General features: G+C 46.9%; 2 protein-coding genes across 2 annotated transcripts in view; one reads left to right on the forward strand and one right to left on the reverse strand.

The window, feature by feature from the left end:
• Positions 1-10821, reverse strand: part of LOC104294532 (alpha-2-macroglobulin-like) — a 187457-nt gene that overhangs the window by 24151 nt on the left and 152485 nt on the right. The gene's annotated exons all lie outside the window — the stretch shown is intronic.
• LOC104294514 (alpha-2-macroglobulin-like protein 1) overlaps positions 3460-10821 on the forward strand; it is a 39934-nt gene continuing 32572 nt past the window's right edge. The window contains exons 1-10 of the mRNA XM_009894127.1: positions 3460-3527; positions 4152-4335; positions 5563-5607; positions 5949-6093; positions 6740-6792; positions 7117-7137; positions 7668-7827; positions 8428-8512; positions 8887-9001; positions 10312-10420. Coding sequence (XP_009892429.1) covers positions 3460-3527; positions 4152-4335; positions 5563-5607; positions 5949-6093; positions 6740-6792; positions 7117-7137; positions 7668-7827; positions 8428-8512; positions 8887-9001; positions 10312-10420 — 985 coding nt within the window. The remainder of the gene's footprint in view (positions 3528-4151; positions 4336-5562; positions 5608-5948; positions 6094-6739; positions 6793-7116; positions 7138-7667; positions 7828-8427; positions 8513-8886; positions 9002-10311; positions 10421-10821) is intronic.

A 10821-nucleotide genomic window follows, 5' to 3' on the forward strand; every position in this document is an offset into this window, starting at 1 on the left:
TGACCTGCTGGCAGTTCTTAGCTGGAGCTCAGCACCCTAACAAGAGGGAGTCAAAGTCCTGCTGGCCAGGAGCTTTGAGTGCTTTCACACTTGAGTGCTGTCAAACTGCCTTGAGCAGCTTGTCTGCCGCTAATCTTCAGGGATCTGATAACAGATGCCAACGACATTTTGATTTTCCTACTTAAGCTGACTCACATCACCTCCTCCCTGCCACTGGGCCAAATGATGGGATGAGCACTAAAGACTCACGGCTCGAACCTCCCATACCTCCCTTGCTCCTAATGACCTTTTACTTTGGAGTATTTTCTTACACCCCTTTGACAAGTCATTCCTTCCCCTTGCCTTCTGAGCTATAGATGTATGAGACAGCACCTCTGAGGAGGCTGTCATTCAAGGATCCCAAGAGCCAGGCTGGATTACTTTCTCATGAATTTACAAAAAACATTGGTATTTAGGCAGGACAGTGGACAGCCTATTGAAGCAAGCAATGTTCCCATAAAGCAAAGCTCCATGCTGAAGGGAACAGTGGGAAACAGGCAGCAGTAAAGTATCATTTGAACAGGAGCTGTGTCAGGCTATGGAACATGTCCTAGAGGAAGAGGCTGTACTCCCGCTGGAAAAGATTTTTAAAACTAGACTTGTGCATGCCACACCACACACAGCAGGAGGGAACCCAGATACGACCCAGTGACATATTTCCCACTGTAACATCTACTGTTCGAGCACAGCCATGTTTCTGTTTGGACTTATGCCATGGCTGCAAAAGCAAAGGCCTTCAAAAAGCAAGAGCAAGTTCACAAGCCAGTATATCACAGCAGTGCCTGCTGGAAGAGGAATTACACTCCTGATAAAGTATATGAAGAGAAGCAGTGCTGGGAATTGTCCTTGCCAGAGGTCTAAGAAAAGGCATGGAAGGAGCAGATGGCCAGCCAAGCCAGAATGAACACACTGCTTTACAGAGAGCATCCCTGTTAGATACCTTGGGCTCATGCGTGCCTGGTCTGTAAAGGCACCCAGCTTTGCCTGCTAAAGATTTAAATGGTTACTATGACTCTGGAAAGAAAAGCATAGCCCAGAAGGAAATATATTCTGGAGCACAGTAGGAGGTGTGAGATGTTGGCAGGTCAGAATTAAACACATGCAGAAAGCTGGCAGAGTTGTTCTCCCTGAGTCCTTGCAGAAATACATGGTCTACGTAAAGGCACTAAAGGGAGAGCCAAGTAGTAGTGAGAGTGTCAGGGGGAGGGCACGTGAGAACCAAGTGAAACCTTGGGAGTATGAGAAATTATGCCTCTCTGGAAAAACACTCCTGGTTTCAGGACTTCTGCCCTGTTTCTGTCACACCCCTTCCCCCCTCCCCCCCTCCCCCTGAAATTCCCCACAGACCAGAGCACATATGTGAAGCAGCTGAGGTTCTTACAGCGTTGAAGGTGTTCCAGCTGTGCTAGGCAGGAGAAGGATGCTGCCCCACAGGAAAGTGATACTCCACATAGCTGGTTGCAGATCAAATCCCTCCGTGAAAGCTTCGCCTCTTCTCTGTCCCCCCTTCACCCCTGCTTCTGCTGTCTTCCTTCTGCCTTCTCCCCCTCATCCAGAGCTGAAGGACTATGTAGCTCCTGCCCTGACAGGGCGCCCGTCTCTCTCTTAGCTTCAAAACCAAGACGGTGGAAACCACGCTGCGCATGGCTGGGGCTGGGATGTGGGCGGGTGAGAGGGTGGAGACAATGTTTATTGCCAACACACCAAAGGCACTTGCCTCAAGGCTTTGTAAGGTTTGTTGATGTTTCTCTGGGAGATGCCTTCCTCTGACTCATACAGCACCGCTGATGGCAGCGTGAGTGCTCAGTTACTACACTTGGTACAGGGGCCCAATTTTTGTAAAGGTGTCCTTACCAGAATTTCATGCTAGGACAAATTCATTCTTTGTGATGCCAGTGGATTTTGCTTCAAGGTTCTTCTTCCGTAGAACTTCTTTTTTATGTATTATCTAGTTCTTACTGACATTTCACTCCTTCTGCGCAGTCTCCAGCCAGACCAGACCAGGGCCTCACACACAGCTCTGTCAGTGCCCCCATTCCTCCCTGGAAAAAAGGGAGGAACTTTAGCACGTTATTATCTTTTTGTTGTCTATCTGTTCCCATTTAACTTCAGAGGCAGCCAACTTGATGACCATTCAGAGATGCAGAGCCACGGGACGTGTTTCTGAAATCAGACAGAACTCAGATTGTTTTTTGTCCTGCTAGTTTAGGCTTGAAGTCAAAGCCCTGTTGATTTCAGAGAATCAAATATGCTCCCAGATCAGTGACTTACAGTGCTTTAAACCTGCAGATTATCTGCAATGTCAGTGCTAGGTTAAAGGCTAGTGCGTTCCTGTTACATCAGACTGTGCACTAAGAGGGTAGATTCTAGGCACACATACAGGGACAGTGCCAAAGTAAATTCAGGGGATTGCTTTAGCTGGCAGCAAAGAGTGGGTGGATGGCAAATTCACTCTATATTGTGTACCTTTGGTTATGCTTTGCAAAAACACAACTGGGGCCAGGGCAGGATGAAGACATCCACCTTCAAATGAGGTTGTAACTAGAGGGCAAATAAGTCCAAGCCCTGTTCATTTCACTGCTGCCACCCAGGAAAGGGAAAAACAAGCTTGCAGTGCCTGTGAAGAGTCTGGAGGAGATGGGCGGTGGTGTCAGTGCAGAACTACCTTATGGCTGGAGGAAGCTGGCAGAAGACCGGACATCTGGTTTGGGGGGATGTGAAGTAGAGATTTGCTGAAATATGTGGGGACTTAAAATGTCTTGCTTTATTTGGAAAGGCCTTACAGTAGAGCTACAAGGGGAGTTGGTAGTGAGTGGCAGGAGCAGCCCTGGAAAAGGTTCTGTACCCAGGGGGATCAGACATGGCTGGGATGGATGGGTGGACAGACGTAATGATGCAGGGAATGGACGTGAATTGAAAGGTTTTTACTCCACGGTCTGATTAAATACTGGATGAGGGGAAGATCACTAATGCTGCACAGAGAGAGTACTGAGGATGCTTTTTACAAGTTGAGGACAGTAGCTGGTGTGCAGCTTTGGCTTTCGTTGGATGCTACAGCCAGGATCCAGACCAGCCACAGCTGAGATGAGCTTTTCTCCTCAGTGCCCTTCAGCCTGGGTTTGAGGTCACTCACTCCACATCTCTCCCCCAGTGCTCTGGCACCCCATGGCCTGGAATACCATCTGAATGTAAATGTGGGTGGAGAACTGTGCTGTGTGGCCTTTACTCTGCTGTTGGTGGAAGCAAGTAAATATTAGCTAATGTCATTAGCCTGGAAGAGACACTATCTCCATATATCAACTTCCCCACTCTTTGGACTTAGGAGCATCTGACGGGTATTTAGGGTTGCTCCAGCCCATCAGTACAGGCAGTTCTCTCCTCCTGTGTGGATCTTGTCAGCTGTCTGTCCCAGACCAAGCAATGGGAGCACCAGTGCTCCTCTTAGCCCTGACCCTATTCCCAGTCGCAGCTGCAGCAAGCCTGGAACCGTGAGATTATCTCCTTTTGATTTTGGGGGGCTTGGTGGAAGGGACTGTCACTGAAGGGTGGTGCTGAGTTGCTGCACTAGTTAGCATCACAGAACTGAATGGTGGGGGCCTTGTTCTCAGGGAGGCTGAGCAGAAGCAGCTCCTACTGCGTCCTGGTGGAGCACTGGATGTTGAGCACCACTGCAGGTGAAGCCCCTGGTGTTTGCTCGTGCAGGTGCTGCACTGCACACACCACAAAGCTACAGGAGCCACAAGTTTTGCCTCTGTTCACCCCGTGCTGGTGGAGGTGAAATTTGTTGTGAGGACTGAAGCCTTATGCTTCAGCCACTGAGTCTTTGGCTTCATTCCACACACAGCCTTGCACTGTGTAGTTGCAATTGGAGTATCACACACTGGGCAGCTGTGTCCTGACTGGTGGCAAGGTGGCGACAGACAGATATCAGGAGCTCTCTAGTTCCACACTGTTGCTTCTTTGGTAAGGCAGCTGCACTATAGTTCCTTCACTGCAGGCCCCCAGACATTTCTGACCCCCGGTCTACCTCTTCATGAAAGCAGCAGAGATGGATTCTGGCCTGTCCACCTCACCCTCCAAATTGTTTGTGAACATCTCCTGCTCTCTTCTAGTCACTATATGGTGGTGTTCCCTGCTGTCATTCACCATTCCCAAGAGGAGAAGCTTTGCATTCACTTCAGCTCCCTGACTGAGGCTGTCCACCTGGCTGTCACCTTGGAGGTGAAAACCCACAATCACACACTGGTGGAACAGGATGTGGAGAAGCCAGGCACTTTTCAGTGCATCACCTTCCAGGTGAGTGTAGCTATGGTTGCTGATTTGGCAGTGGCTGCTCTCACCTTCACTTCAGACAGTAGCCCAGCACATCTCTGGGTACACTGTCTTTTGCCTTCCCATGGGTTTCAAGCAGGTTAAGGGTACTTCCTTACCAGTGCTAGGCAAAATCCAGCAGTGTCCTGAAGCCTAACAAAGTAGGGAATCTTTCCTGTGTAGACAAAAAACTGTTATTTTGATCTGTATCAGCCTGTTTCATCCTACTTAAAGCCTGACGGAAAACATTGACTTTCAATTTACTCAGTGTCTAGTCCCTAAAAATGCTTGTATATCACAGTGCAAGTCAATGCATTGGGAATAGATTCCTTTCATCCTTTCTTCCTCAGAAGCCTGTGCCTCCATCTCCAAGAGGACCGTTCTGTTCTAAAGCTGCATCTATATTGCAAGATGTACTTGCAGTCTGCATAGACTTTGAGTTTTCTTTAATTTAGCTGTGGTGGGTGGTGATGGTGCTGAATCCACAGTGAACTGAATTTTACCTAGGCAGTCTGGATATTTCTTGGGTGGCTTGAGTTCCTGTCATTGCAACTTTGCTGCTCTAGTTAGCTCAACTAGACACATTGACGCTGGGGCACAACTACAGGACCTTCAGTTACATTTCTGGAGAGCCATGGAGATGTGTCTGGTGCTGAGGCTCTAGAAACTGCCCCTGTCTTCCTCAGCACTGTACAAAGTCGCTGTGCCTATGCCCTGATTGTCCTGCAGATTCAGCAGAAGCCAAGGAGGGGCTGTAGTCACTGCTGGTTCTTGCATCAACAAGACAATGATTAACTAGGTGTTTGGTGTCAGCTCTTAGGAAAGAGCAAGTCCTAGCTCTGGAAAGCCAAGGAAGTCTGCTGTTAGCAGACAGAACCTTTCTCCTGGTGAGCTCGGTCTTTCTGACATTGAGACATCCTAGTTTTGCCTGATGTCATCTCCCCTTACTGTCTTGGTCAGCTTCAGATCTGACTTCCCTATGTTTTTTCTTGGTTTCATAAAAAATCTCACATTTATGTGAATTTGGAGAATGACATGTCAGTTAGTTCACTCTTAGGTTCATGAACAAGAGACAGGCGGTGACTGCTTCTTCTCTTTATAATGACGAGCAGGTTAGAGACAGTTTAACAGTGAGACTATGTCTCACATCTGGGATAAGATGCAAAGTCTCTGATGAATTTGTTTTCCATTTCCTTGTATCAATAAATCTAGGTGCCAGAGTTCCTTCCCGGGCAAAGAGATGATTCCACATCACACGTAAGACACCTCTCTTGGCTGCCTCTCCTCTTACAAACTAGAGGGCTTCAGCCTCTCCAGAGTCTGAGCCATGTTAATGTTGGAGATGCAGGGTGGGAAATATAGTAAAGGGGAGAAATAAATGCAGAAAGAGGCAAACATGGAAAGGAGAAAGGCAGAGAAAAGAGAATGAGGAAGCAGGGGAGCACAGAGAAGACTATGACTAGGGAATGGAGACAACTAAATCAAAGAAGGGGAAGGGAGGAGAAGGAAGTTGGAATTTTGGTAGGATGGGTGTCTCTGTTTCTCCTTCAAGCTACTTGTAGTCTCAGGTAGTTTGTTTTTTTTTTTTAAACTGACAGACAGAGGAGGTGTTTTTTCTCCATGTCCTGATCCACGGTGGGGACAAAGTGCTCTTTGAGGGTCGCAGGAAGGTTCTGGTCAAGCCCCAGAAGAATGTAATTCTGGTAGAGACAGACAAGGTCTTATACAAACCTGGAGAAACAGGTAAGGAAAGAAGGTGACAAATGGAAATGGGGAGGGAAGGGTCAAGACAGCGGCCACATCTGGGGGAAGATTTCACCAAGTGCAGCAAGCTAGGCTTGTTGGAGGTGGAAGAAAGCAGATCTCTATTATCAGATGTTTCCAGGAACAATATGAGTCAGGATGTTCCCTTCTGAGCTGTGCTGCACCCAATGCCCAGCCTGCTGGTCCCGGTTGTTGTTTTCGTGAAGTATCTCTAGTGACACCTAAAAGGAAAGCCAGGACTCTCCAGGACACTGGATGATCTCTTGTTTTTTGAAGACTGTTAATATTCAAGAAAAACCTAGAGTGACAGTTCTAAGCTGTAGAAATACATAGAGTTACTCCACGGTCTTCACAAAATGAACAGACTGCAGACAGACCAACCCCTCTGTTTAACACATCACTGTAATCTTTCCAGTTAAAGGCAGTGAGTTTCTACAGCCCACAGCTGCATACAAACCTCCCAAAGTCCTCTGGGGTGGGAGATGCTAGGGAGGGCTGTTTGGGGAAAGACCTGGATACCTCTGAGGTAAACAGAAAGAAATGGAGCACAGAAAAGGAGAAGAAGATTTGTGCAAGGACATGTTGCAGCCAGAATGCTTTATTATCCTTTTCTTTATATCCCCAGTGAAATTTCGAATTGTGAACCTCGATGAGGATCTTACGGTCATTAAAAATGAGGTGAGTATCACCCTGTGTTTTTCTAGAAGTAGGAGCCTCAGCATGAGACACATTGAGAGGCCCATGAAAGATACATTTCCCTTCATGCCTGTTAAACCATAAGAACAAATGATCTTTGAAAGGAAACCATTCATCCACTGATCCCTTGGAGAAAGACTGCAGTGTAAGATAGCACAGAGGGAAGAGGAGACCTAGTGTGGGGTCTGGATGGGGCAGAACTTTCTGGTCAGGGGCCCACATTAGCGTAGTGTTATTAATACTGGTTCACATGGATGCCGTTTTGCTCTGTACAAAACTGAGCTTGTATTTCTCTTCTTTTTACAGTATTCCCAGATATGGCTGGAGGTAAGTGATGAAGAACTAACCAAAGGGAGATGTCTGTCTTTTCCACTGTGCCTTTTCACTCCTGGATGGAGTTGTGCCACAAAAGTAACCTCATGAGTTTATGTTTACGGTTCAGGTTCAGCTGAAGTCTACCGGGTCAGCCTGGGTTCTTCATTCAAACCAGCACCTCTGTGATGCACACAGCTGACCTAGAGGCAGGGCAGTAACGAACCTTTGCTCAACACCTCGTTTGCACAGAGCATAAGGCTCAGTGCTCAGTAGATGCAGCACAGCTGCTTCTCCTTCCTGTGGTGTTATCGTGTTACCACTTCCCAGTAGCTTTACTGTTCTTGGCAGCCTTTGAAATTCAAAAGTTCAGTAAAAGGATACTGGAGGGAGGAGAAGGAATCTCATCTGGTGATCTGGCATCCTCTGTACTGGGGCAAGGGTAAGCCCTTGTAGTGGCTTTTTGTGCCTGAGTACGGCCGGACCTGCCAGGTACCCATGCTCCCAGTGTGACCTGGTGGCTCTGCATGTACTTTCCCAAATAGGATCCTGAATATAACCGTATTGCTGAGTGGCTGAACGTAAAGTCAAGACATGGCATTGTGGATCTATCCTTCCCCCTGGCCTCTGAAGCACCCCTTGGGAAGTATACCATCTCAGTAGAACAAGACATGGCTCAGAAAACCTTCAACGTTGATGAATATGGTGAGACTTGGACAACAGAGGTGAGGGTAGCTGGTGAAGAGAGCAGGGCGATGCAGCCACGTTCCTCAGACCTTTTGTCCTGGGAAACAGAAGACTGGGGACAGGGACAGATGGGTCTGTGCGCACATCTTGTGCTGGGCTGAAGGATCTGCAGCTGCATAGGGTACAAAGCAGAGGCTGAGATCTGACATCTTGTTCTAGCTGCAGCTGGACCCTGTGATGAACACATTCTGCTGCTCATTGTCACCCTCTTCTAAGCCAGGTTTACTACCCATTCCAGTCAGCTGCTATAATGGGAAGCAGCATCATATCTTAGCCCTGTTCAGTTGCAGTGATGTAGGTAAGGACGAAACCCTGTGCCATTTAAAATGTTTATGCTTGACTGAGCTGGAGTAGAACTCAGTCCCATGTGCAACTGTAGCAGCAAATAGAGAGTAGTGTGGTTGAAGGCAGTAACCCCTATTGCAGCATGGTGGTGAATAACTGGGGACACTGCTGCCTTTCCCCCCATCTGGACTGCAGCTATAAGAGAACTTAGTCAGCGTCCATACTTAGTATTGCTTTTTTTCCTCCATCCTTACCTTCCTCTTTTCTACGCAGTGCTGAAAAATTTTGAAATAAATATTGAGCACCCTCCATTTATCACTACAGCGGATGAGGAATTTCAGCTGAAGGTCTGTGGCAAGTGAGTACCTGACACCATTTTGATCTCTGGCTTTCAACTCCACAATCACATCCAGATTGCCCATAGCTGAGAAGTGGCCTTCCAGTATAATGTTCTTGCATTACCCTGTGGTTGGGGGAGACAGATCACTCTCTGGAATGGGCTTCTCGCACCTGGTCATTCACTGTGAGGCTGAAGGACACTAAGGATGCTGGGAATAGTGGGTGGAGAGGGATGCAAACTGATCTTAAGAGGCAAGCTGAAGTTCCTGAGCAAACAAGGTACAAAGCTCACCCAGGCACCACTTCCTCCTGATGAGGGTAGGGGGTGGCCTGGATCAATATTTCTGCTGAAGCAGCCAGTCTTCAGGTGAATGTTTCTCCCCTTTGACACAGGTATACCTATGGGAAGCCCGTTCAAGGGAAAATAGATATTGCTTTTGTCACACTATCACAGTTCTTGGAAGGCAATTTATCAAGTTCTACTGAGATGAGGAAACAAAACAGCTGGGTAGGTGAACAAATATGAAAGTGGAAAGTTTAACCTGCTGGAAATGTACGTCTGTCCACTTAACCTGCCTCAACGCACCTCTGATGTGCACCAACCTGTTTCGTGTGGTGTCTTCCCACTTCCTAGACCTGATAAGACCATTGATTCCTCTTCCTGTGACTCTATCACTTGAATTACTGCTCTAGCTGCCCATATCTGACTCAGTGTTTCAGGAGAAGGTGTAAGCTCTGTGTAAGTAATGACCCCTGGGGTCTTTCCCAAGGGTCTGTATCATGCTGTATGCAATCAGAGCATTGGTTTATTCAATCCTGTGACTGCTCCCACCGATAAACAGGCTATCAAAGTATCAGATGGTCTGTGGCTTAATGCCTTGCTTCTTGCTGTATCCATGAAGTTGATGGATCATCTTAAGCTTGCTAGTGTCCTGTCTGAGATTATGTCCAGTGCTGGTTACACTTTCTGCATATTTGTGTTCATTATACATTTGTTCATTATACATTCAAGCTCCACACTTGGTTTTTCTCGTGGCTTTCAGATGCAGCTCTTTCAGCCTGAAAGTCACAAGAAAATATTTCTAAATGTCAGACCAGCCAGCAACAGCCCAGAATATAAAAATCCAGCTGGATCTCTGCATCTTTTAAAATGTTCTCAGTAGCAAAATATCTCCAGCTGGAATGCTGTATAGTCTTAGCTGTGCAAAACACCAACTGAATGCCAGCTCCCTCTCACACGGCATGCAAGAGGCCCTGAAAGGTTCTGTGGAGAACTTAACAGGCACAACTAGAAACACTTTGTCCACCTCCCCTATGTGGTAGACCAGCTGTACTCAGTCTCTGCCTTAACGCCTGGCAAATTTCTTGCAATCTGTAACTGGCTGGATGCCCTTGTTTAACATGGCCATGTAACAGAGATGGTCATGACTGGAAAGCCACACTGTCAGGCTTTGTTCATCAGGGCCATATAACTCAGGGAGGAGGTTACCCTTAGCTCAGGTAAAGACATTCATGCTCTTTTAGCTGCAGGATCTGGGCTTAATCCAGTCTCCTGAGTTTGTTTGTGATGTAATTAACCCTTATGTGATTTTCCTGAAGCACTTTTTTCTGCCATTTTTTGGATGACTGTTTAATCCAAGCACATTGTTTTTCTACTCTGGCAAAGGTATCCATGATGGGTTTCTGCAGTTATAGGTTTTTGAGATTCCATCTGTTCCACAAATATTTGGATTCTTTAGGATTGCCCAGCATCTATGAAACAGCTGCTATTCCTCCACACCATGTTCTTTCTTTCTGTTCATATCTCTCTTTCTCCAGACAAACAAGAATGGCTGCAATGCTTTTACAGTGAAGACAAAGACTCTGGAATTAGATGAAACCGACAGCTACATAGTTGTGATCGGAAAAATGGTGGAAGATGGAACAGGTATTGGAGAATATGTGAAATGTTCTCTTCCTTGCAGGCAACTTCTTTGGTTTTGGCCTTCCTGAGGCAGTTGGATTTCTTTTGAAAAAGTAACCTGAGGTTTCCCAAGTCTCCTGGCATGATGATGGTCTCTATTCTAGTACCTCTTCCATCTTTTTTTACCAAATTTCCTAATTTTCTCCACCCTGCATCTCCAGTAGCATGTGTATAACTTTTTAGCGATTGCCTGGACACCAAGGTGTTCCTCAGCCAATTGCAAAACCCTGGCTATGCATGGAAAAATCTGCAACAAACCCTTGTAGTCATTGCTAATTGTAGCGCACCATCCTGACATGTAGCCCCTACCTACACACAGTCTTTTGTCCTCTCTTTTCCTAAGCCTGAGACAGGGCTGCTTATGC

This window comes from Charadrius vociferus, unplaced genomic scaffold, assembly GCF_000708025.1.
Source record: "Charadrius vociferus isolate BGI_N301 unplaced genomic scaffold, ASM70802v2 scaffold561, whole genome shotgun sequence".
Lineage (NCBI taxonomy): Eukaryota > Metazoa > Chordata > Aves > Charadriiformes > Charadriidae > Charadrius > Charadrius vociferus.